This window comes from Rhinopithecus roxellana, chromosome 7 (genome assembly GCF_007565055.1).
Source record: "Rhinopithecus roxellana isolate Shanxi Qingling chromosome 7, ASM756505v1, whole genome shotgun sequence".
NCBI classification, from domain to species: domain Eukaryota; kingdom Metazoa; phylum Chordata; class Mammalia; order Primates; family Cercopithecidae; genus Rhinopithecus; species Rhinopithecus roxellana.
The window spans coordinates 97,771,054-97,798,833 of NC_044555.1; the positions used below are offsets into that span (position 1 = coordinate 97,771,054).

Sequence of the window (27,780 nt, forward strand, 5' to 3'; positions counted from 1 at the left end):
TTAAACAAATATTTGAGCACTAACTGTCAGGCAACATGCTAAGTGCTGCAGATGAAATGAGCTAAAATTTTTATACAAAGTCCCTGCTCCCATTCAACTTACAGAATCTTGCATAAACAATTCCTGTGATGGTTAACAATGAGTGTCAACTTGATTGGATTGAAGGATGCAAAGTATCCCTCTGGGTGTATCCTATCTGGGTGTATCTGGGTGTCTCTGGGTGTTTTTGGGTGTGGCCAGAGGAGATTAACATTTGAGTCAGTAGACTGGGAGAGGAAGACCTACCCACAATTTGGATGGGCACCATCCAATTTGCTGCCAGCATGGCTAGAAAAAGCAGGTAGAAGAAGGTGGAAGAAGTTGACTTGCTAAGTCTTCTGGCCTTCATATTTCCTCCATGCTGGATGCTTCCTGCCCTTGAACATCAGACTCCACATTCTTCCGCTTTTGGACACTTGGACTTACACCAGTGGTTTGCTGGGGGCTCTCGGGCCTTCAGTCACAGACTGAAGGCTGCACTGTTGGCTTCCCTACTTTTGAGGTTTTGGGGCTTGGACTGAGCCACTAATGGCTTCTTTGCTCCTCAGCTTGCAAACGGCCTATTGTGGGACTTCACCTTGTGATCGTGTGAGTCAGTTCTTAATAAAGCCCCTTTCATGTATACATATATCCTATTAGTTCTGTCCCTCTAGAGAACTCTGACTAATACAACTCCCAACTAACTCAAACCACTCACTCCCCTTTGCTGGAACAGAAATTTTGAGAGCCACAGCTTATCTTATACCACAGTTCACTTGAGCATATACCATGTTAACTGCCTTACTTTACATGTTATATTTCTCCATCAGTGTCCCTGAAAGTAGGTAACATTTATTCTTTACTCTCTATTCATCACATGGCCTAGTACACTGTGGGCAATAAGCAATTATAGGCAATATGCAAGTGTAAGCAACTGACAAATGATTGGTAAACTGAATTTCCAAATCAAGTGGCTTATCTTCTAATCCCATCCTCTTCTGTCTCCCGCTTTTCATCAAAATAAAGCAATACTCCTCTTATAACAAACACATGAATTCCTCTTATAACAAACACACGAATTTTCCTCACTCCAGTGCACATTTTCCTGAAGATCAAAATTGAAATAATAAAAACAGATAAGCAGGAAACTAAGAGAAGATATTCTGAACAAATAGTAAACAAAATATTAGTATTGGAACATTTTAATCATTCAAATCAATTAGGACCAACCAATCCAATAGAAAAATAATCTAAGTATAGAAACAGCAATTCAGAAAACAAGAAATGGGAACAGAGAATGTATTAGTCCATTTTCGTGCTGCTGATAAAGTCATACCTGCAACTGGGCAATTTACAAAAGAAAGAGGTTTATTGGACTTACAGTTCCACATGGCTGGGGAGGTCTCACAATCATGGCGGAAGGTGACAGGCACATCTCACATGGCAGCATTCAAGAGAAGAGAGCGTGTGCTGGGAAACTCCCTTTTTAAAAACCATCAGATCTTGTGAGACTGATTCACTATCATTAGAACAGTACAGGAAAGACCCACCCCCATAACTGACCTCCCACCGAGTTTCTCCCATGACACATGGTAATTGTGGGAGTTACAATTCAAGATGAGATTTGGGTGGGGACATAGCCAAACAATACCAGAGAATAAATATTAAAAGATGTTTAACCTCACTAGTAATCAGAGATTTAAATTAAAACTAAACTGAGATAGATGCCTCATATCAATGATTGCTTCAAAGAACCTCTATGAATCTTTCCAAATAACCACAAGGTGAATTCCAATTTATTTTTCAAAACTTTACTTTCAATTTATTCAGAACAATATACTGGGAGACAGAAAATCTAGATTTGAGTCCTAACCTACTCTATCTGTGTGACATTGAGTAAGTCACTCAAATCCTGATAACCTCATTGGGTGAGTCACTCAAACCCTGACAACCTTTTCAACATCTGTGAAATATTATGTTTCTCAAGTGGATGTCAGAGGATTAAATGAAGCACTTTGTAAATTATAAAGTGCTATAAAATGTAGAGTGTTATTTTATATTCATTGGCTTTTTTCTAATTAGAAAGCTAATACATGCTCAATGTAGAAAACTGGAAAACATACACAAACACACAAGAAGGACAACAATAGGAAAGAAGCAAGGAACATTATACATAATCCCAGCACAGGAAGATAACCACTTTTTAGAAGCTGGTAGCATATAAATAGTCTGTGGGTTGAAGAAGAAATCAAAAGGGAAATTAGAAAGTATTTTGTACTAAATGAAAATGAAAACACAGCACATCACTTAGGGATTCAGCTAAAAAAGCACTTAGAAGGAAATTCATATCATTAAATACCTATTTAATTTAAAAGGAGAAAAGTCTCAAATCAGTATCTTAAACTAGAAAAAGTAGGACAAAATAACCAAAAAAAAAAGAAAATAAGAGAATAATAAAGAACAGAAATCAATGAAATTGAAGACAGAAAATCAATAGGAAAAAATCAGTGAGATCAAAACTGGGTCTTTAGGAAGATCAATAAAATTGATAAACCCCTAGTAAGACTAACAAAGATAAAAAGAGAGAAGACAAAAATTACTGAGATTAGAGACACAAAAGAGGACTTCACTGCAGTGACTACACACATTAAAAGGGTAAGGGTAAAAAGGGAACACTGTGAATAACTATATGCCAGTTAGTTTAACAACATAGAATGATTAATTCTTGAAACAACATAAAATGGATTAATTCTTTGAAAGACACACATTACCAAAACTCAATCAAAAAGAGATAACTAACCTGAGGCTGGGTGTGGTGGCTCACACCTGTAATCCCAGTACTTTGGGAGACCGAAGTGGGTGGATCACCTGAGGTCAGGAGTTCAAGACCAGCCTGGCCAACGTGGTAAAACCCTGTCTCTATTAAAAATACAAACATTAGCCAGGCATGGTGGTGGGCGCCTATAATCCCATACTCAGGAGGCTAAGGCAGGAGAATCGCTTGAACACGGGAGGTAGAGGTTGCAGTGAGCTGAGATTGCGCCATTGCACTCCAGCCTGGGTGACAGAGCAAGACTCTGTCTCACAACAAACAAACAAACAAACAAACAAAAAACAAAAAAGACAGCTAACCTGAATAGTCCTATATATTTTAAAGGAATTTAAATTGTATTTGAAAACTTACTTACAAAAAAATTCTAGAATCAGATGGCTCCACTGGTGAATTATATCAAGCATTCTACCAAACCCTTCCAGAAAACTGAAGAGGAGGGAATACTTCCCAACTGAATATTTAACGCAAGCTTTACACCGATACCAAAACCAGATAAAGATATTACAAGAACAGAAACTACAGACCAATATCCCTTAAGAACATAGATGCAAAAATTCTCAACAAAATTTTAACAAACTAAATCTAACAATATGCAGAAAAGATAATACTTTATGAGCAAGTGGGGCTTATCCTGGAAATTCAGGACTAGTTCAATATTCAAAATCCAATCAATGTAATTCACCATATCAATAAACCAAAGAAGGAAAATCGTGTAATCACTGCAACAGATGCAGAAAAATCACTTGACAAAATTCTACATCCATTCATGACAGACAGTCTCAGCAAACTAGAATGAGTACTTCCTCAACCTGATAAAGGGCATCTACAAAAAACCTATAGCTAACATTACACTTAATGGCAAGAGACTACTTTACCCCTAAGATCAGGAATTATACAAGGATGTCTGCTTCACTACTCCTGGAGATATTAGCCAGTGAAATTGGGTAAGAAGAACAAATAAAAGGCCTATATACTGGAAAGTGAAAAAATAAAACTTTCTATTCACAAATGGACATAATTTTCTACATAGAAAATCTATAAGAATCAGTTAAAAAGTTACTATAGAGAATTTATAAATCACATTTATATATTTTATAATGTACAATTAGAAATTGAGTGTTGAAAGTGTACTATTTTCAATAGCTTCCCCAAAAACTTGAAAATAACTGAAGTATAAATCTAACAAAATATGTGTAAAATCTTCACTCAGAAAGCTAAAAAACACTGATGAAAGAAATCAATGAAGGCCTAAATAATGGAGAGATACATTTTACTTATGGATTGCAAGACACAAAATTGTTAAGATATCAGTTGTCTCCAATGTGATTTATAGATTCCATGCAATCTAAATCCAATTACCAGCATGATCTTTTATAAAAATTGGTAATCTAATGAAAAATGTATATGGAAAGGCAAAGAATGTAGAAAAGCCAAAACAATTTTGCAAAAGAAACATGTCGGAGACTTAATATAAAATTACAGTTTTTGGCTGGGTGTGGTGGCTCATGCCTGTAATCCCAGGACTTTGGGAGGCCGAGGCAGGCAAATCACTTGAGGCAAGGAGTTCAAGACTAGCCTGGCCAACCTGGTGAAACCCTGTTTCTACTAAAAATACAAAAATTAGCCAGGCGTGGTGGCATACGCCTGTAATCATAGCTACTCAGGAGGCTGAGGCACAAGAATCTCTTGAACCTGAGAGGTAGAGGTTGCAGTGAGCCAAGATTGTGCCACTGCACTCCAGCCTGGGCAACAGAGCAAGATTCTGTCTCAAAAGCAAAAACAACAACAACAACAGATTGACGTTTTCAAGACAACGTGGTGTTGGCAAAATGTTAGACAAATGGATCAACAGAATAAAATAGAGTCAAAAACTATCCACATGTGGTCAATTATTGATTTTCAACAAAGGTGTAAAGGGAATTCAATGGAAAAGGGATAGTACTTTCAACAAATGCTGCCTAAATATTTGGATAGTAATATACAAAACATAAACTAAAATGAACCTTAATCCACATCACATACTATATATAAAAATACACTCAAGATGGATTATAGACTTTAAAACCTAATTCTTTAAAACTTCTAACACACAAGAATATCTTTGTGATTCTGGTTTAGGCAAAAAGTTTAGAAATGACCAATGTCACAATCCATAAAAGCACCCCATTGTGCTACCAAATACTACATCTTATTCATTCTATCTAACTGTATTTTTGCAGCCATTAAAATTTATTTTCTATTGATTAGCTTGGATTTGATTTACTCTTCTTTTTCTAGCTTCCCAAGGTGGCCGTCTGTATTATTGTTTAAATCTTTCCACTTTTAATATATTAATTCCTTGCTATATATTTCCTTCTAAGCACTGCATTTGCTGCAGTTTGCAAATTTTGATAAGTGGTATTTCCATTTTCTTTTAGCTCAAAATATTTAAAAATTTCTCTTGAGACTTCTTCTTTGACCCATGTATTATTTAGAAGTGTGGTTTTTAATCTTTAAATAGTTTGGAATTGTACAGGTTTCTGTTACTGATTTCTAGTTTAATTCCAGTATGGTGCGGAGGTATACATTGTATGATTTCTATTATTTTGTGTTTCACAAGGTATGCTTTATGACCCAGAATATGGTCTATTTTGGTGAATGTTCCATGTGATCTTGAGAAGAATGTATATTTTCATGTTGTTGGATGGAGTATTCTACAGACGTCAGTTAAATCTGGTTGACTGATGATTAAATTGAACTACGTCCTTACTGATTTTCTGCCTGGTGGATCTATAAATTACTAATAAAGGGGTATAGAAGCCTCCAGCTATAATAGCTTGTATTTCTCCTTGCATTTCTATCAGTTTTTGCCTCACGTATTTTGATGCTTTGTTAAGTGCAAACACATTAAGGACTGTTATGTTTTCTTGGAGAATATACCCCCTTATTAATATGTAATGCCCCTCATTTTTCCAGGATAATTTTCCTTGTCCTAAAGTCTTCTTTGTCTGAAATTAATATAACAACCCCAGCTTTCTCTTGATTAGAGCTAGCACAGTACATATTTTTCCATCCCTTTACTTTTAACCCATCTGTGTCTTTATATTTAAACTAGGTTTCTTTCATTAGCATAATGTCCTCCAAGTCAATTCATCTTATGGCAATAACAGGATCTCTTTTGTATAGCTGAAAATATTCTTTGGTATACATTACACTAAGTGAAATAAGCCAGACACACAAAGAAAAATATCACATGATCCCACTTTTATGTGGTATCTTTTTTTTTTTAAGGTCAACTTCAGAGAGATACAGAATAAAACAGTGGTGACTATGATTGGTGTAGGGGGGTGGAAATGGGAGATACAGGTCAAAAAATACAATGTAGCAGATATACAGGATGAACAAATCTAAAGATCTAATGTGCAGCATGAGAACCATAGCTAATGATAGTGTATTGTATTCAGAATTTTTGTTAAATGATTAGATTATAGCAGATCAACTGAACAATGTGCCTCTTGGATGTATTCAACTGAAGAATTTGTCCCTGGATATTTGTACTAAAACATACTAAAACCAAAAGTCAAAATACATTGTTTAACAGGAAATTTTTCTCATATATGCAGTAAAATGAACCATCATATTAGTTAACAGGATATTGTTCCGAGACATGTAATAAAAGGGAATTGAAAGCATTGTTCCTAAAATAGGATTTGGCAATCTGCAAGTAATGGCCTAGACCACCAAGTTTCATCAGATGCAGTTCAAAGTAATGCTTGCATACTTTGCAACAGAAATTGTAGTTATCAACCATAATATGAACCGAAATTCCAGTCTCTGTGACTTCCACAGACCATACCAATAGAAGATGAAGCTGCATTTTCAGGGATATGTTGGCTGTTGTGAAAACACATTCTTTTCAAAAGGAGACCCAAGACACTTGGCAATGTGGTGAGCACATTTCCACAAATAGCCATCTTTACATTGGTGTCATATAAGGGTTGGTGACATGAGGAACTTTCAGGAGTCATGGATAACAAATTTTGCTGTTTCAAGATGTCAGTAGCTGGTAGGTTTGAAGTACTGACAATAAGAGGATGCAGTGTATCTGGAAATAAATGTCTATCAATTTCAAAATTTTATTTTGAAATAAAAATTTTCTCCAAAGTAAAACCAGTAAAAAAATAAAATTTGAATTTCACCTTCAATGGTTGGTCACAATTGAGGAATCTGACCCATCACAACTGATGAATTTGACTTGAAGGGACAAATTGTTCAATTAATATGATTATAACTGCTCTTGTGGGGGAAAATGGATAATTATGTGAGATGAATAAATATACTAATTTGTTTCACTATAGTTACAATTTTTATGTATATGTATCTCATAACATCATGTTGTATACCTTAAATGTACACCATAAAATTTATTAGAAATATTTATAAAAATAAAGTGGTTCTTATAGACAACACATAGTTGGATTTTGGGGATTTTAAATCCCCTGACAGTCTCTGTCTTTTAATTGGTTTATATAGACCATTCACATTTAAAGTGACTATTGATTTGCTAGTTTAATATTGACCGTATTTGCAATGACTTTCTATTCATTGCCCTCGTTTTTTTATTACTTTTTATTGTTTTCCTTTCTTTTTCTGTCGTCTCTGGTTTTAACTGAACATTTTATATTATTCCATTTTCTCTCTTCTCTTACTATATCAGTTATACTTTGTTTAAGGAAGTTTTTAGTGGCTGCCCTAGAGTTTACAATACACATTTACATTTATCCAAGTCCACTTTTACTTTTAGATAACACTATACCACTGCATGTGTAGCACAGGTGTGTTCTAACAGAATTTTCTCAATTCCTCCCTTCCATTCCTTATTACACCTGTCACTCATTCCACTTTCCCATAAGCTACAGACATGTAAGACACCACTGCTATTTTTATTTTGAACAAACTGTTCTTTATTATATCAATTAAGAAAAAGAAAAATATTTTATTTCACTTATTATTTTGCTAATGTTCTTCCTTTCTTTATGTAGATCCAAGTTTCTGACCTACGACATTTTTCTTCTTTATGAAGAATTTTTGTTAATAGTTCCTGCAAGGAAGGTCTACTGGTGACAAATTCTCTCACTTTTTGTCTGAGAAAGTCTTTATTTATCATTTATTTTTGAAAGACAAATTCTCTGAATACAGAATTTCAGATTGGTAGCCTTTTGGTTTCAACAACTTAAATATTTCACTCCTTTCTTTCTTTGCTTGCAGTTGCTGAAGAGAAATTTGATGTAGCCATAAACTGTGGGGGGTGGGAAAATATTGTATAAATACTTTAAATGTATTTATGTATTTTTATATGTTAAATTAACACTTAATTTTTTAGAGCTGTCTTATGTTCACAGAATTGGGAGGAAGGTACAGAGATTTCCCATATACCACCTGTTACCACTGCCACACAAGCATAGTGTCCCCAATTATCAATATCCCCTGCCAGAGAGGTACAACTGTTTCCACTAACGAACCTACACTGACACATCATTATCACTCAAAGTCCACAATTTACATTAAGGTTCACCTTTGGTATTGTACATTCTATGGGTTTGGACAAATATATAATGACATGTATCCACTATTATAGTACCAAAAAGAACAATTTTACTACCCTAAAAATATTCTGTGTTCTGCCTATTCATTCCTCTCTCTTCCCTAACCCCTGTCAACCACTGATCTTTTCATTGTCTCCATAGTTTTACCTATTCCAGAATGTCATATAGTTGCAATCATACAGTACGTAGCCTTTTCAGATTGACTTCTTTCACTTAGTAATATGCATTTACATTTCCTCCATGTTTCTTCACAGCTTGATAGCTCATTTCTTTTCGGTGCTGAGTAATATTCTACTGCTTGCATTTACCAAAGTTTATTCATCCATTCACCTACTGAAGGACATATTGGCTGCTTCCAAGTTTTGGTAACTACAAATAAAGCTGTTATAAACATCTATGTGCAGGTTTTTGTGAGACATACATTTTAAAATTTGGGATGTAAATATCAAGGAGTGAAACTGCTGGATCATATGGTAAAAGTATGTTTAGTTTAGTTTTGTAAGAAACTTCCAAACAGTCATCCAAAGTGGCTGTACCATTTTGTATTCTCATCAGCAATGATTGAAAATTCCTGTTGCTCCACATCCTCACCAGCATTTGGTGTTGTCAGTGTTCTGGATTTTGGCAATTCTATAATAATAGGTGTGTAGTGGTATCTCACTCTTATTTTAATTTGCATTTCCCTGATGACATATGATGTGGAACATCTTTTCATAAGCTTATTTGTCATCTGTATACATTCTTGGGTGAGGTGTCTGCTAAGGTCTCTGGTCCATTTTTAAATAGAGCTGTTTGTGTTCTTATTGTTGAGTTTTAAGAGTTCTTTGTATATTTTGGATAACAGTCCTTTATCAGATATGTCCCTTGCAAATATTTTTCCTAGTCTGTGTTTTTTTATTTTCTTGACAGTGTCGTTTGCAGAGCAGAAATTTTTAATTTTCACGAAGTCAAATTTATCAACTCTTTCTTTCTTGGATAGAACCTTTGGTGTTGTATCTAAAAAGTAATCGCCTGGAACAGAATAAGGAGCCCAGAAATAATGTCACATACCTACAACCATCTGATCTTCAACAAAGTCAACAAAAACAAGCAATGCAGAAAGGAATCCCTATTCAATACGTGGTGTTAGGATAACTGGCTTGCCATATGCAGAAGATTGAAACTAGACCCCTTCCTTAAACCACATACAAAAAGTCAACTCAAGATGGGTTAAAGACTTAAATGTAAAACCTAAAACCATAAAAACCCTGGAAGATAACCTAGGAAATGCCATTCTAGAAGAAGGAACTGGCAAAGATTTCATGACAAAGATGCCAGAAGCAACTGCAACAAAAGTAAAAATTGACAAGTGGAATCTAATCTAACTAAAGAGCATCTGCACAGCAAAAGAAAGCATCCGCAGAGTAAACAGCCTACAGAATGGGAGAAAATATTTGCAAACTATGCATCTGATGAAGGTCTAATATCAAGAATCTGTAAGCAACTTAAACAAACTTATAAGTAAAAAATAAATAACCTCATTAAAAAGTAGACAAAGGACACGAACAGACACTTTTCAAAAGACACACACGTAGTCAACAAGCACATGAAAATATGCTCAGTATCACTGATCATTAGAGAAATGCAAATCAAACTCATCATTAGATACCATCTCACACCCATCAGAATGGCTATTACTAAAAAGTCAAAAAATAACAGATGCTGGCAAGGTTATGGAGAAAAGGGAAGGTTATACACTGCTGCACTGCTGGAGAGAATGTAAAATAGTTCAACCATTGTGGAAAGCAGTGTGGTGATTCCTCAAAGACCTAAAAACAGAACTACCATTTGACCAAACAATCCCATTATTGGGTATACACCCAAAGGAATATAAATCATTCTACCATAAAGACACACGCGTGCATATGTTCACTGCAACACTATTCACAATACCAATGACATGGAATCAACCTGAATGTCCATCAACAGTAGACTGGATAAATAAAATGTGCACATACACACAAATGGAATACTATGAGGCTATAAAAAAGAATGAGGTCATGTCCTTTGAAAGAACATGGATGGAGCTGAAGGCCATTATCCTTAGCAAACTAATGCAGGAACACAAAACCAAATACTGCATGTTCTCACTTATAAGTGAGAGCTACATAATGAGAACCAATGGGCAAAAAGAGGGTAACAACAGACGCTAGGACCTACTTGAAGCATGAAGGCGGGAGAGAGAGGATTAGATAAAATACCTACTGAGTACTATGCTTAGTATTTGGGGGATAAAATTGTCTGTACACCAACCCCCCGTGACACACATTTGTCTGTATTAACAAACCTGCACATGTACCCCTGAACCCAAACTAAAAGTTAAAAAAGTTAAGTCATTACCAAATCCAAGGTTACCTAAATTTTTCTCTTATATTATCTTCTAAGAGTTCTTTAGTTTTGCATTTGACACTCATGTTTGTGTTCCATTTTGAGTAAATGTTGGTGAAGGGTGTGAAATCCATGTCCAGATTTATTTATATTTTGGATGTGGATGCCCAGTTGTTCCAGCACTACCTATTGAAAAGACTGTTTTTCTCCATTTAATTACTTTGTTAAAGATCAGTTGATGATGTTTATTTGGGTCTATTTCTGGGCTCTCTATTACATTCCCTTGATCTATTTTTCTATTACTTTGCCAATGACTCATAACTTTGATTACCATAGCTTAATAGTAAGTCTTGAAGTTGTGTAACGACTTTGTTCTTCTTTAATATTGTGTTGGCTGTTCTGGGTTTCGCCTTACCATATACACTTTAGAGTCTGTTTGTTGATATCCACAAAATAACTTGCTGGCATTTTTACTGATATTGTATTGAATCTATTCATCAAGTTGGGAAAAACTGACATCTTGGCAATATCGAGTCTTCCTAACCACAAACATGGAGTATCTCTCCATTCTACTTTGTTTTTTATTTCTTTCATCAGAGTTTTATAGCTTTCATCATATAGATATTGTACATATCTTGTTGGATTTACACCTGTTTCATTTTAAGGAGTCTTTATAGAAATAATATTGTATTTTTATTTCAAATTCCACTTGTTAATTGCTGGTAGACAGAACAGCAATTGACTTTTATATTAACCTTGTATACTTCAACCTTGCTATAATCACTTCTTAGTTACAGGAGTGTGTTTGTCATTGTTGTTGATCCATTGGGATTTTCTACGCAGAAAAACATGTCATCTATGAACAAAGGTAATGCTGTTTTTTCCTTCCCAATCTGTATACCTTTTATTTCTATTTCCCATCTTACTGCATCTATTGTTGATTTTCAGTTCATTCAGTTTTTTTTTCTTGTGACAACAGGAATATCAACCTCCAAGATCACTATGTATCAGACTGGAAACAGGAAGTTCTTTCTGATCTTTTTTTTCCCATGGGTTATGTGTATAAATGTTTTATTACAAAATTAACAGCATACATTATAAACATTTTATAAACTATATTATAAATTAACATATCAGAACATTCCTGTGACATTAAATAGTTTCCCCATACCTCATGACTAATTACATAGTTCTAAACCAATACACAGCTGAACCACAATTTATTAACCAATCCCCTATCTTGGAATATTGGATTGTTTCCATTTCTTTCCATTAAATAAATTATGACAAAGATCCTTATATATAAAGTTCTGTTTGCAACATTAGGTATTTTCTTAATGCAAAATCTTAGAAGTAGATTTCTTGGGTCAAATGTTTTGAGTACTTTCAAAATTTTTATTTACATTACCAGACTACCTTCCAGAAAAGCTGCAGTAATTTACTTTCCCATTAGCAGTGAGTGAGAATGCCCAGCAATGGACTGTTTAAAGTTTTGGCAACTTGGTAAGTAAGGGAAAATTGAACCAATATTTCTTTCTTTTTCTTGTCAGCAAGGTTGAATATATATTCATTTTAGTAACCATTTTTATTTCCCCTTTTATGATACTATCATCATTGTCAACATTGTTATATTAATCTCTATTTGTGGGCTAAAAGTAGGTGCTCAAAATATTTATTAGTTGAAAGAAAGCAGAACATACTTTTAAGGCAGAATTTGAGTGTTTTTCAGTCAAGTCTTAGCAATACTTTTTTTTTGGTATAGACACAAATTAAACTTCTGTTCCACAACATTCAAGGACATGGTAAGAAATATTTTAAATATGTTAATAATTGCAGCATATTTAACTGATGAGAGATGATTATGAATTTCCCAAGACTAACATCTAAATAAGGCATCTTTCTCTACCATTTCAGTGAGATGAGAGTTACTGTTTCTGTACAATAAATGTGTAGTCTCACCGACAAACATTTAAGTGATTTGCATTTCACATATACAACTTATTTCAACATTTCAGAAAGAATCTGAGTATACATGTGGAAGCAAATCCTACAAGGTGGCTCCTTCAAATGGCATTACTAGGCTAGCATAAATATTCATACTTACATGGGTCTGGGGCAACTAAAACTCGAATGGAGGTAAGCTAAAAGTTACTTTGTAGATTTAAATCCACATTGCAGAGTAAGCTATAACCTGTATATTATACGTTTGATTCTGAATTATTTTTCTTGCTTGGATTAGCTCAATCAGAGATTGACATAATATTTACCTATTTAAAACATGAAACTGAATAAGTTTTTCTATCAGCTATATGTTCTGCATGGTTGAAAAACCTACCCTTTTCTTACTTGATAAAGAAGAAAGGGGATAATAAAAGATAAAGACCACTGAAAAGACTACTCAAGCACTAAAATAAAACAAGCTATACAAATGTGGGTTTCAAGTGCATTCGCACATTTCTAAAACTCTCTTCCAAACTGTTTAAGATTCTGACTTGCAGTAAAGTCTGTTTCCAAAAGGACAGTATATATTGATGTGATGAGGAAGGTATTCTTAATATGTAACTTTTAGCCAAGTTGCTATCTATTCTCTAAAAAGTCTTTAAGATAGATTATTTCACTGATACTATGAAATGGATCACTTCAATATATGTGAGTTCACCATTATTCTTGAAAACCACAGATAACCCAAATAAGTGATTTCAGCCAATAGATTACACCTTCCCCAAATTCAGCCTCTAAAGAATATTATTAGACAAAGTTTGAAAGCTGAGCCATCTGAATTTTCTGCCCCTAATTTGGCTCAAAGGCTAGGAGGTAGATGATAAGTGTAAAAAGTAGCCAGGGAACCAAGTGCAAAAAAAATATAGAACCAAATGAGAATGGTGATAACAAAAATAAAAACAAGTTATATTTGTTGGGCATTTCCTATGAGGCAGGATCTGCTCTAAGGGTTGTACATATCTGAATTCACTAAATTCTTACAACCCTACAAGGTAGGTCTCATTATTGGCCCCATTTTACCACTAAGGAATCAATGGCACAGAGAGGTTTGGTAACCTGCCCAAGTTGACATGACTAATTAAGGTATGGAAATACAATTCAAACCTGTATCTTGTAGCTTTAGAACCAAGGACTTTACAGAATTCTGCCTTTCCTGCTACATAGTTGGTAAGGTGCAGGTCACTGTTTTTAGAACTTGGAAAGTAAAGAGCTTCCACATATTCTTTACTAACCTTTTCTCAAATTATCTTTCCACTATACCTTTTTAACACAGCTTTGATCACCTTTTAAAAATCAATGTTGTTTGTAGTGAAGTCAAGTAATACTCAACAAAGACTAGATAAAATAGTGCAGCTGGCAAAGACTATTTTGCATTTTTGTATTTATATCAGTGACAATACATAATGTATAAAATAGTGCTCATGTTTTTAAGGGCTTTGAAATCTTGATGGGAAGACAAGATTACCCCAGCTAAAAGTTATTTTTCATTCTCTTTAAACCTAACAGCACTTTCCTCATTTGTTCACGTGGCATTTATCCCACATACCAGTGTCTTCCAAACTATGCTTCTTGAGGATGCAAATATCTTACTCAAACACTAACTGCTGATAGAAACCTGATCTAAAATGAAAACATAATGGTATTTCATCAACTGTATTGGTCTTATTATCTCGGCAACATGGGATTTGGCTAATTACGACCCAGACAGAAACCTACAACTCCTGGAAGGAGCAAATTTAGGAACTGAAGGCAGACAAGGAGCTGAACAGTAATGCCATTAGTGCTATTAAACAATGCTTCTGCAATTACTGACACTCATATTTTTATAGCACATCAAAAAAGTAAACACTACAATTTTTTTTTTTTTTTTTTTGAGATGGAGTTTTGCTCTTGTTGCCCAGGCTGGAGTGCAATAGCACGATCTTTACTCACTGCAACCTCTGCCTCCTGGGTTCAAGCAATTCTCCTGCCTCAGCCTCCCGAGTAGATGGGGTTACAGGCGCCTGCCACCACGCCCGACCTCAGGTGATCCGCCCACCGCGGCCTCCAAAAGTGCTGGAACACCATAATTTTTAAGACATGTTTGAGCATGGTTGTCCAATACTGAGTGGTTAGCACAATTATACTAATTTCACCATGAACACATTGGACAATCACCAAATTTGAGAAACTATGATAAAGTCAATTTCAGTACATGCCTATAAATTTGAAATTTTCAAAAGTTGTTGACATTACCCAGGAGAGAATTTAATGAGTTATGCAGTATAATCAATAATACGTAAAACTCCAGTATATCATCTTGGACAAAAAGCACAAATCTGCTCATTTTACTGAAATAAGGATGCCTCGCCAGCTTCCAGGTGATACGTGGAAGAAAATTAAGGTGATCACTTGCCAATAACAGAGAGATAGAAACTGGAGGATGCATGACTTACTGCTAACTAATGGTGTCTGAGAATAGAATTTGGTACCAAAGGAATTCCAACTAACATGTGAGATGGACCTTCAACCTGCAACATCACAGCTATTTTTCAAATGTATCAGCTTGCCCTAATTAGAGGTGGCTATCTCTGCTACTTTAGGGGCCCCTGTTAATAGGAACAATGATGACAAAAAAGTAAATAACAACAGATACGTGTCACTATGCCATCAATGTTTTGCCAGTCATTACTGACCAGCTCCCAGGATTAGGCAAAGGTCAGTAACTTCATCACCAGTCCAAAGTCAAGAAAAAATTCCCAAGAACTGTTTTTGATAAGAGCTATTACTATAGACACATTGTCATGTAAGTATTACAATAATATTTATTCTATTATAACACGTGGTCGGTGGAAAAAAAGATGAATCTCTGCTATTCATTATATGAGTGGACACATCAAGTAAACAAACTCCTTTTAAATTATTTATTTCTTAAAAAGGCTACTAGAAGAGTGAAGAAAAAATAAAGGCATAAGTGCTTCTCTTCTGTCATTTATCAAACTTGAAGCAGAATGTAGGAAGGGCAAGATATAGTAGTTAAGGGGAAAACGTTTCTTATTTCTCTGACAATTGGATTTCTAGAGTTGAAGACTCTGTGTCATATTTTCTCAGGACTTTAAGACTTCATTTCCAGTCTGCGGACACCAGAGAAAAAGAAAGTAATGAAGAAGCAAAATTCTCCATCCTGTGTATGCAGCTTTTTCCTTCATTCAGAAGTTAATTATCTTTTTCCTTCTTGCTGGATCACCTGCCCAAAATTATATATTGAGTATGTTATGTTTTTTTGTTTGAGATGGAGTCTTGCTCTGTCACCCGCTAGAGTGCAGAGGCACAATCTCGGCTCACTGCAACCTCCGCCTGCTGGGTTCAAGTGATTCTCCTGCCTCAACCTCCCGAGATTACAGGCGCCCGCCACTACGCCCAGCTAATTGTTTTTGTACTTTTAGTAGAGACGAGGTTTCACCATGTTGGCCAGGCTGGTCTCGAACTCCTGACCTTGTGATTCACCTGCCTGGGCCTCCCACAGCATGGCCCTCTCACTACTTGCTTTGTGGTTATTTCACTTTCCTATTAGCAGGTGGGCAAACCCATCGAAAGGAGATCCTTTTACAGAAACGCTGCTAAGCTGGTGAAATCTGACCTTAATATTTTTTTCAGACAAATATCATCTCTTCCATGTCATATGACTTAGGACTTTGGGCAAAAATAAAAATGTCTGTTCAAAAAACCAAATTGTTCTTCCTATCAGCACTTTAGCGGTGCAAATCTCTGTGAAGGGAGACTTTCTGTTTGATCAGGAATACTTTTGTTCCCTTTGGTAAAGAATAAAAGTTGAGCTCTTGAACTTTTCATAATAGAATCAAATATGTATATCCTGCAACTGGTATCTAAACCACTCAGCTTTCACTTACAGACATCATGGGATATCTCTTCACTACAGGTGCATTTTAGAGACTCCCATTGTGAATTGACCTTAAGTGAAAAAACTCAAAAACAAAAAGCCAAATACTGCATGTTCTCACTTACAAGTGGAAGCTAAATAATGTGTATATATGGACACACATTTTGGAAAAAATAGACACTGGAGATGTGGAAAGGTGGGAGGTAGAAGTGTGGGGAATGAGGAATTACCTGTTGGATACAATGTACACAATTCAGGTGATGGCTACACTGAAAGCTCAGACTTCACCACTACGCAAAATATCCTTGTAACAAAACCGCATTTGTACCCCCTAAATTTATATAAATAAATAAACAAACCCTGATCCATCCTGTTTAAAAAGTGCTTCAGTTTTGTAAACTAATATGTTTGTATAACTGAGCTTAGAATAAAAGACTACAAGTATATATATCAATTAACTATGGTTATCCATACACATTGTGATTACTGCTCATTTTTGTTTTCCTTATACTTTTATGCACCTTTTGAATGTTTAACAATGAGCATCTATTTTAAAATCAGAAACAAATCATGTTAATAGAAAGCTTGCTTAGGGCATCTGATAATTGACAATCCAGTCTAGTAGACGTGTTAAACATCTATTTAACATTTCCATGTTCTATCCTCCAATTTAGATCATTCAAAGGGAGAGTACCTGGAATGCATTTCCTTACGCTTATAGAAAGTCCTTTATTGAATTATAATATTTGCCTTCTTCCTTTACAGAGGGTCAGTAAAGAAATGCCAAACAGACAATTCTTTTTTCTCTGAAACCAAGATTACTCAGAATGTACCTTATTCAAACATCCCATGATCAATACTGCTTGAGTGGGTTAGAGGTGGGAATAATCTCTGTAGATGAAACTGTAAACTTTCTCTTGACAACAAACCCAAAGTTTCTCTTTTCATTCTTTTGGGAGGCATAAGCCAAATTTACATTATAAATGCTATAATCTACTAAATCAAATGTTGAAAACATCTATTATCTTCAGATGGCCTCTATTTTATTTCATCTTTAAAAACATTATCTTGCTCCTATTCTTTCATCTCTAATGTGTATCTAATCTTTCTAGAAGCGGACAGGCTACAAATCTTAAATGGATAAAATATTCTTTGCAATTACCTTGTGACAATATTAAACATCCATATGGTTTGCTCCAAGTGCACAAAACCAGGGCCTTTGTTTCGCTTGTTCCACCTCCCCAGCCCCTATACTATTCTTTAGTTTTCAGTACAGAAGACAAGAATTCCTTTCAATTTGTAAGTAGTGAATCTTTACTTCAAAGAACATGAATGACTCAACCAATACCACACGGCAAACAATGGAAGACTGACCAGAAACCAGGTCTCTTGACTTTAAGCATAGTCCTCGTTCCATTAAACTATGAAGACATTCCAATCCTACTGAGAAGTCAGGGAAATATAAGAAGCATAGACATAGAGGCACATACTTTTAACCTTCCTCACAACTTTCCTTTGATTTAGCTAATGTAGGTTCCTGAAAATTTTTTTATCCTTGTCTCAGTCTTTTAACTCCCAAATAGTATACTACCCCTCTTAGGAATTTGGATAGAAAATCTTCATTTATTTACTTGGGTCATCCCTTATGTATTAAGTGGCTGCCATGTATAAAGGACTCGGCTTCTATTCAAGACAATGAACTGACTTTCTCAAAGAATTCCAGGAGGCAGATAGGTATAGTGAACAGAACACTTAATTTGGAGACCTGGGTTTTGGTTCTAGCTCTGGCTGGGCCTTTCTGCTTGTCCTTGTACAAAGTCACTTGACCTCATCGAGTTTCAAGTTTCTCACCTTAAAATTAAGGGGATAATATCTTTGACTTGTAAGAGAGTTGCTCTAATAGCAACCACTTACGAAAAACTTACTATGTGTCAGCCACTATGCAGAGCACTTGGTGTACACAATCTCGTTTCTTCTTCAAATGACAACGCTCACGCTCATTATGCTATTATTTCCTCCACTGTACTGATAAGAAAGCTAAAGCTGGAGAGGTTAGGTAACATTCCCAAGGTACATAAGTAAGTCAAGGAGCTGGGGATTGGATCTAGGCTAACTACAGAGCCTCCATTACAAAACCTACTGCCCCCTCACCAAAATAAAAAATAATTAAGAGTATACTTTGAAAAACATTAAGCTATCTAATTTTAAGTATTCCTTTCTTCTACTTCCACTTAATTAAACTTCTGAGATGTGAATAGGTCCACTCATTTGCTTGTTCAACAATCACCTCAAATGTCCAAGGGGGAATCTGGAGCAGGAAAACCCACACCTTCCTGGCTGGCTCTCGCAATAGACAGAGAAGTTCTAAGTGGACTTCACATGTTTCAAACTTTCTAAGTATCTTCTTCCTTCCCTTCAATGTTTTGGTAGCTTGCCTTTCCTGAGAAGTCCAGAGCCCCAGTTTTAGCCAAATCTGAATGTTGGAAGCTTTTCTCTTGAGGAGAAAAATAAGTGACAATCTGGTTCCTTGAAGATCCAGTTAACTCACCTTGTAAAGCAGGAGTGGACTCCATGAAATACATGAACAATTTCTCTCTCCAGAACCTTTGCCAGACTTGGCACAGGCTGGTCTATTAGAAATACATAATTGAATATTCTTAACAACTGAATTCTTCAACCTCACTTTGATCAATAGTTCATTACCTAAGTTAGATCTGCCAAAGGGGCAAACTCTTCAGCCCATTTGTCCCATATTTGCATGAATATTATGCTGTGAATGTTACGCTCCTTTGAACTTCAAAAGAGTTTCCTGGCCTCATTGACTACAACTTTAACAACAGAGCATAATGGAGTTATACAGAAGGACCTTTTCCCAGCTAAAGACCTCAAACCTTGCTGATGCTGAACAGTAACAAACTTTTATGTAAGCAACAAATGGCTCATTCATCCATTGCAATGCACTATCAGTATTTTCGGGTTTCCTGAGCCTGTCTTGCCTCTTATAAGAGAAATTGTAACTATGGCTAATTAGCTACCAGCAAGTGGCAGCACCCACCTTCACCATTCCTTGTGATGAGCTTTCCACAAACAAAGCATTTTTTCCACATCTTCAGATTTCTGAATCAATTGAGTGAGCATCTTTGATCATAATGGCATCCCCCGTCATTCCACCCTGATGCCCCAAATAGGAGAGCAAACAGGCTACAAAGCACAATTCTTGACCTAAAAGCTTATATTCTAACCAGCTCCTGCAAGATAAAAATCTTTGCCTTCTTTTGGTAAAATGGTGTCAGACAAGGAGAGACATGAAGAGTTTATGACCCATACCTACTCTTACCCATTTTCTGAAGTTTTTCCAGTTGCTTTCCTTTTTAATTTTAGAAAATCCCTCTATTTCTTCTTCTACTCCCATACCAACGTGTCTCTAGAATTGCACAGTAAAAATATGGGAAATAAGATGTACTTTTACTTTAAAAAGAGCTTTTCTCCTGTTTTAAAAGTGAAACTTGCCAATTGTGGAAATTTTGGAATAGACAGAAGCATAAAAGTGAGCAAAAATAACATTCATAAACCTACCATCCGGAGATTTAAAAAAAATTAGTTCCCCATTGCATACCATACGGGAATATAAATTTCAGATGGAATAGAGAACTATGGGTAAAACATAAAATTATGGCAGCAGTAGAAGAAAATATAAAAATATAGGGTGAGAAAGACCTTCCTAGAAATAAGAAATCCAGAAGCCATACAGAAAATGAATGACAGGTCTGACTACATAAAATTTTAAAACTTCTATATGGGAAAGATACAACTTAAAAATTAAAACAAGTGGCATATCAAAAAAATATTTAAAATATAAAAGGTTAATAAGTTTTTAACAAATAAATATCACAAGCAACCGAACTAAAAAATAGACAATACACTGAAGAAATAAAATTGAACTAATACATAATTGAAAAGATGCTGTAGAAACAGAAAAGTACCAAGAAAAACTGACAGATTATTTGTCCTATTAAAATGGCCCCGAAATACAAAGATTGATTATAATCTTGGTGAAGGAATTAGAAATGTACTTTCATACATAGATGGTAGGAGCATAAATTAATACAACTTATATGAAGGGCAACTTGGCAGTACTTATCAAGATTAAAACTGACCATGCACTTCGACTATTTCTCACAAATACTTGAATAAGTGCCTAAAGATAAATGCCTTACTTTTAACAGCAAAAACCGGAAACAACCTCAGTATCTACAAATATAGACTAGTTAAACAACCCAATGCAAACTTATGCCACTGTAAACTATGCAGGCATTAGAACGAATACGGCACTATTATATTGCAATGTATTGACATGGAAGGATGTCTACACACATTATTGAGCAAAAACAAGTCACAGAAAAGTGTATACAATATCCTATTTTTGTAAAACAAAAACTTGTACAGACATGTATGTATAATTTTATAAAACAAAGAAAGTAGTTTGGAAGAACACACAGCAAACCACTAACAATGGTTATCCCAGGAGAGTGGAATGGGAGTTTAGGGATACATGTTCCATATGAAGCTCAGATGCTTTCATGTTGTTTTGCATAATAAGCATACACATTAATTTTATAATTTAAGAAACTTAAAAATAAGTTAACAAGCATTTCTCAGGGCCGCCAAATTTTCAATAAACAGTGTTTTTAATGGTAGCATTACATTACGTTACCTGGATCATTTTTGTAACTATTTATCTATGAACTGACATTTCCACTGCTTCTAACTTCTCACTGTTAGAGCTGCAATATAAATCTCTGTGCATGCATATTGTGTGTGTTTGTGTATGTGCATGTATATATCAAGGCAACATACATAGGACATGTGCTTTGAGGTTTTCTCTTTAGCAGAGATGATTTTGCATGTCTTCAGAACAGTTAGCTTGGGCGTGGACACAAATAATGATGCTCAGTGGCTCATTAAGGGAAGGACCATGACCTTAGCCTCATCATCTGACAATAAGCCTGAAACACTGGACCAGATCTGGTGCCCTAGGCCATCTGTTATATAATCAATTTGGCACCAATTGAATATCAAAAGGGCTTGGAACAAATTCATCAGCACAAGGAAATATTAGAAAGTAGTAGATTTGGGTTTGTAATTTTTTTTTAAGTCACATCTTTCTTTGTCTAAGTTTCATGGATAATATTATTCAATTCTTCATAAATATGAAAGGCTTTCCATAAGAGATGGTCTTCTGAGAGTTACAAGCTTTCCCCATGAGGTCATCATTAACAGGCTATAAGGGAAGTTTCTCTCTAAGACAGGAAGATTTTTTTGTATAAATTTAAGGGGTACAAGTGCAGTTTTGTTACATGGATATATTGTTACATGGATATAAAGTCTGGACTTTTAGTGTAACCATCACCCAAATAATGTACATTGTACTTATTGAGTAATTTTTCATCCCTAAGCCCAGCTAACTGTGAGCTAAGCTGACAATGCATGGATGCTTCTGTCACATCCACTTAAATCAAGGAGGGCTTCTAGAAGAGGAGGATTCTGAGATGAACCATATTCAAGTGGTAGAAGAAGGATGCAATTTGAGGGATACAAGAGCAAAGGCTGATCCAAGCTTCCTTGCTGAGATCATGCCCCACTAAACTTCCTTTTGTGTCCCAATCATACTAGATATCACTGTAGACCGCTCATGCTCAAAAGCCCAATCAAAAACACTATTAAACACTACTTTTCCCAGGAAGAAGACGACATTTACTATGAAAATTGTAGTGGGACAGAAACACACTTAAGGATGGAATACGCTTGGCACTGTTCTCCTTGTCAGCAAGCCTTCTGCCTGATCTATTTAACTTATGTGATAAAAGAGATAAAGGTTTAAGTGATGGGCTTCAGATGCTGCTTCAGTTCCTACCATGAATATTTTCACAGCTCCTTCTCATGAATAAGTTCAGTGGAGCAGAGAATGCCCCTCTTGGACCAATTCCACTTTGTGCTTCTTTTGATGCTGTCAAAAAGGAGAACTAGAGCTTAGGCTTTTCCTTCAAATTTAGAGCAAGTATCTACCTCAGAGGTGGCTGCAAGTGGCCCAAAGAAGGTAAGACCCACACTGTGCAAAGGCAGCAAGAACGGAGATGTCGACAGTTACTCATAAATCTCCTAAACGTGGCAGCAAAGAGGGTTAATTATCCCCCCCGCCCCCACTTCCTGCCACTCTCTGCTTTCTCCAATGTGTTAGCCCATTACACGGATCGCTGACTTTCTAGAAATATTCCCTGGCTTTGCAGGGATGTTCTTTTCAATAAATGGCATCCAATTTGCTAACGGTCCCTGGAATCTCAATTTCCTCAAAGGATTTTTCATCTGAGCCCAGTTCATAGGAAGGTTTCGTCCTTCCTCATTTTTCAGCATAAGGAAATAGGCAGAGACTGCTTTTCTTTTTCTTTTTCTTTTTTCTTTTCTGTGTCATTATTTTTCATAAACTGAAAGCCTTTGCTGAAGAGTCTGAAATTTGGGAAAATTCCAGCTCATCTGTCAGATATTTCTAGAGTTACGTAAAATGTAATGAGATTTGTATAGTTTACAACAGGAAAGAGAAAATAAGCTAATGTGTCATATGTTCTATGAGACAAAGACTACATGATAATCAGAAAAACAGCCCCAAATTTAGTTGGCCTGATTCAAAGCTCTCATTCTTTTATCAATTCATGCATAAACCAGTAACATTCACTTTCTTCTCTTAGAATAATGGCACGGCCACATTTGGGCTAAATCACAATTGCTACAGATTATAGCCACATTTTCAAAGACATTATAAAAAGTGTATTATTTTCCAAATGCAAGACACTTACGTTTTACTTGCTCTGTTTTGCCTTCTTCTAGGAAAAGAAAGAACAACAAGGAAAAGATGTATTTCATGCCTCCCATTTTCCACTTTTTACTCATTTGGGCCACTGCAAAAGGTGACAGAACCTTCAAGCTGTTGGGAAGAAAGCAGAAAAAAGACTTAACACAGATCTGGAACTGATAGAGGTCACTGATGCTCAGGCTTCTAACCTTCTAGAAAAAAAAATGCCAGAGAATTTACATAAGTGTAAGTATTGTTTGCCTGCACAAGATAAAGGACTTGCCTCTCCTGTCTTGCAAAGCTTGTGGGCGAAAATTCAAGTGAAAGAGGGTTCATTCCTGTCCAAAGCTGAGGCTAAGTCCTTACAGGCAAGTCATAGGAAAATGAAAATAAATTTTGAAATCTTCCTTTCTAAGGGAATTAAAGTTGATTTCTCAAGAAATTTTTTTGGGAGAAAAGGGAAACTTTAGTTTGCAAAAGCGGTTATTTTAGCAAACAAGGTAAAAGTAACAGGCATGAAACCAAGCAATTTCTGAAATGAAAGTTAACTAATCTTAGCTTCAAGACTACTTTTACCATTAATCCTTTAGGAATGAAGTACAAATTGATCAGTTTCTTCTCTGTCCTCTATGAGATCTACAAGGATCTTTGGTTTGGCAACTAATGTTGGAAAAGACAGATGTAATTAGCAAATGGATGCAATTAAACACCTGAAAAGTTTTATTGCTTAAAATGTTTCAGACATATTCCTCCCCCATGAAGTCCACTGTAAAATGGAGATTTCAAATGGGCCATTTTTGGGGGAAATTGGGCAAATTAAATACATAATTTGTTTACCTTGCACCACCATGCAAAAAACCACTAAAGCAACTACAGTTCTTCAAAACATGAGATTGGCATTCCCAGTATAAGGAGTAGAAATCTTAAACCTTTTGAACCTTGGAACACAGAAAGTTTGCAGTAGTTCATATCTAGTCACGGGTCATTTCCACAGTGTTTGCAAAATTCTTCCAATGGGTGATCTGAAAATATTGAAATGTTCTAAAAACACCGGATTCAATCTGAATGGGAAATGAACTCATTGATCTTTCCAGAGAGTCCAAACTAAATATTGCACATAAAGAACTTGAAGGAATGCAAAGCGATCATTTTGGAGAGCTGAATATGTTTGGGCTCTGAAGTAGATGCACAGCTCCTATTTAAATGCTATGAAGTTGCCTGGGTCATTCAAAATCCACGGTTTCAAATTATGAATGCATAACCAAGGAAGAACTGATGATAGAGTAATTTGTGCTATCAGGCAAAATTTGCAGCACTGTCTGCCTTCTTTCTTTACCTCCTCCCTGCTCCTTAAAGAACCAAATTCTCTTTAGGACATGTTCCTACCCACCCAAAGGCCTGAGTTCTGATGTCCTGGCCCCCTCTGTGAGTTTGTGGCCCACTTTCAATCACTCAGAATGTCACTGTCCCTTGAGGGCTACCACGTTTCTTTGAAACAAAATATTTTCATTAACAATTTAACACAGCTACCCACCTCAGTGAGGTTCTTCCTGAGCCTACTCTAATAAGTTTATTCCCCAAGCCTCCGAAAGAGAAAGATTTTTAACCACTGAAATCCAATTTATGACATTCATATATGGATTTCAGTGGTGTTTCTGAAACCACGGTTTTAGGGTCTCCCCATGCAAGAATCAACAGGGCTGCTTTTCTTGTACAATGGTTGGGCGATTCGGCGAACAGTAGCATTGCTTCCTAACTCACGTTGGCAAGAAAACAGCTCATAGATTTTTTTGCCTTTCTTAGGTCCCAACTAATATTATAAGCAAATAAAAAAGTTGGTAACTAGAGACCAATTAATCTCTTTTGGCGTTCCTGTCATCTGTGTGGCCTCCCAGGCTGTGATGGAGAACATCAGAAAATGAATCGCTTTATAAATATTCACTTTTGATTTACAAGATCCTGAAGTCCTGCCTTTGTATTCTGTGCAGAAATATGAACCAAGAAGAGTTCCCTCCCCAGATCTCCTCACTGTTCAATTTCTCTTTATCTCTTCAGCTTTTTCTTTTGGGGAAGGGGGTGGTTCAAAACATGTGTTGGGACTGTAGCAGTAAACAGAAGCAAGCACTGCTCAGCAAACTTAGCCGACTCTTATTCTTGCAAAGAGCCAAACTGTCCTTAATTTTTCAAATTATACTTTGACCCAGTTAACTGGAGTTATTTCTGCATTAACTCTCTGTCTGCTTCACACAGGCTGTTGTGCCATTGAACTCGCACTGGCTGTTTTACAGGTTACTTAGACATGTAGCCATTGACATGTTTCAGGGGATCCAGGACCCAACAAGAAAGCAACAACAACAAAAAAAACCCAAAACCCTGCAACTAACACTGGTAGCGGAGGTGGGATGGGAGAATTCCTGTGTTTTACAAGAGAAAGAAATGTATCAATTACCGAAAGAAAGGTATTTATTAAGGTGCTTCCATGAAACAAGCATTCACATTGTTCATTTGCATTAAGCAAAGGGACCAACTGCTCCTTGCTCAGCTGTGACTGTAAGGCAATCTGGGCCATCAAGTGTCAGGAGCCCACTTTCAGAACAGGTCTCCTGGGTAGAACAGAAGCAAAGAGATACCCACAGGAAGGATAAGGGATGAACACATGTCAGCCAGTTCTTCACGCCCCACAGTGTCTCTTTAATCCTCCCGAGAGGCTTGACTGACCTTGTAATCTCACATTGACTATCATCTGTGGGACAGCCCCTAGGGTAGCAATTTTCTTTCCCACAAACAATAAGAAAGACACTGGAGTCTCAGGCCCTTGTGCATCAGCTGAAATCCTCTCCCCACCCTACCACCCAGCAAGAAAAGTTCGGTTAACTGGTGGTGTGTTGCCACTGAAAATGGCAGTTTTAACCCAGGGTATCTCTTGTTGGAGGAAATGCCTTCACTGCTGCTTATGACTGCCAAACAATGCCTCGCATTTGGCTTGCAAAACACCTTTCTATCATTTCATTTCATTCCACACAACTTCACCTTCAAAATGGGCACTGGGGGGACACAGAGAACTCAAATATCTTTAGTGGCAGGGCTGGGAGGGACTGGAAAGCAGGCTTTCCGGGCCCTATGCTCTGGCAATATACCACGTTGCTTTCAGAGCCTAGTGTCTCAAATTCTGACCCCGGTAGTCAGGGCCAAAAACTGAGGCAGATGGCCAGAGCACAGGATAGGGAGCCTTTCGCCCATCTACCCCGTTACATTAACTTTACCACATATTCATCAGCAAAATGAGAAAACAGGCTCAGTAACACAGGCAGTGATTAAAGGGACTGCAGAGCCCCTTGGGTAGCTCAGGGTGGAGTACCCAAGTGACCTCTCAAAGCGTCAGAGCATAGAGAAATGCAGGCCGAGTGGGGAGGGACGAGCTGTGAGTTCGAATTCAGAGACCCCCAACTTGCTTTGGTCAGAAGCCTTGGGCCCCACCTCCATCCAGGTTGCTAGCTGCTGGACCATAGAACCGGCTGGGGTGGCAAGGGAATTTGGGACACCCTGGGGAAACTTCCAGGGACGGCTCCGGCTAAAAGAAGGCAACCCACCTGTGCAAAAGCTGGAAAAGGAGGTGAGGGAAGTGGGCGCCGGGCACTGCTCACTAACCTGGGCACTGGCCTCCTCCGTCTGCCACGCGTGCACGCGCTCCGAGCTCCCCGGGGCGCTCTCGTCCGAGGTCTGGGGCTCGCAGGTTGTGGCGAGAGCTAGAGTGCGCGCGAGGGGGGAGGGGGAACTCAAAAGTGGGTGGGAGGAAAAACATCACCGCCCTCACACCACGAGGGAGCAGCGGCTTGCTTGGCTCCCGGGGACAGAGCCAAGGCGCGGGCGCCGCGGCCCAGGGCCACCTGCCCGCCCGCCCGCCCGCTCGCTCCCCACTTGGCCAGAGAAGCCGGCCACTCGGCGCTGGCGGGAAGTCCGCAAGCACGCAGCCGCTGCAAGCACGCACCCTTTCTCCGCCCCGGCACAATGGCTTTATTTCTGCTCCCCCGGCCCGAAAGTTTAAAAATCGTTAGAAAGTGTGAGACTCAGCCGGCTACTTTCCCATCACACACCGCCCCCACTGCAGCCCCCCCTCCTTTGGCTAGGCGAGCGTTGGGGTCTTAAAGGGACCGCACAGCTCCTCCGGTCCCTCCTCCCACTCTGCACTGGATGCACCTAGGAGCCCTCAACCACTCGCGCACGCCCTGAAGATACCGACTACCCTCGG

The 27,780-nt window shown here is 37.1% G+C and overlaps 1 protein-coding gene across 6 annotated transcripts in view; it reads right to left on the reverse strand.

The window, feature by feature from the left end:
- CHRDL1 (chordin like 1) overlaps nt 1–27,377 on the reverse strand; it is a 115,975-nt gene extending 88,598 nt beyond the window's left edge. For 4 of the 6 annotated variants that reach the window (XM_030934728.1, XM_010356343.2, XM_030934727.1 and 1 more), the window contains exons 1-2: nt 27,180–27,377; nt 23,536–23,663 (exon numbers count right to left, since the gene is read on the reverse strand). In XM_030934728.1, the coding sequence (XP_030790588.1) occupies nt 23,536–23,629 (94 nt within the window). In that variant the 5' untranslated portion in view covers nt 23,630–23,663; nt 27,180–27,377. Of the gene's footprint in view, nt 1–23,535; nt 23,664–27,121 lie in introns of all 6 variants that reach the window. The other 2 variants (XM_030934725.1, XM_010356344.2) reach the window with 2 other exon arrangements.
- Nucleotides 27,378–27,780: the final 403 nt, after the last annotated feature.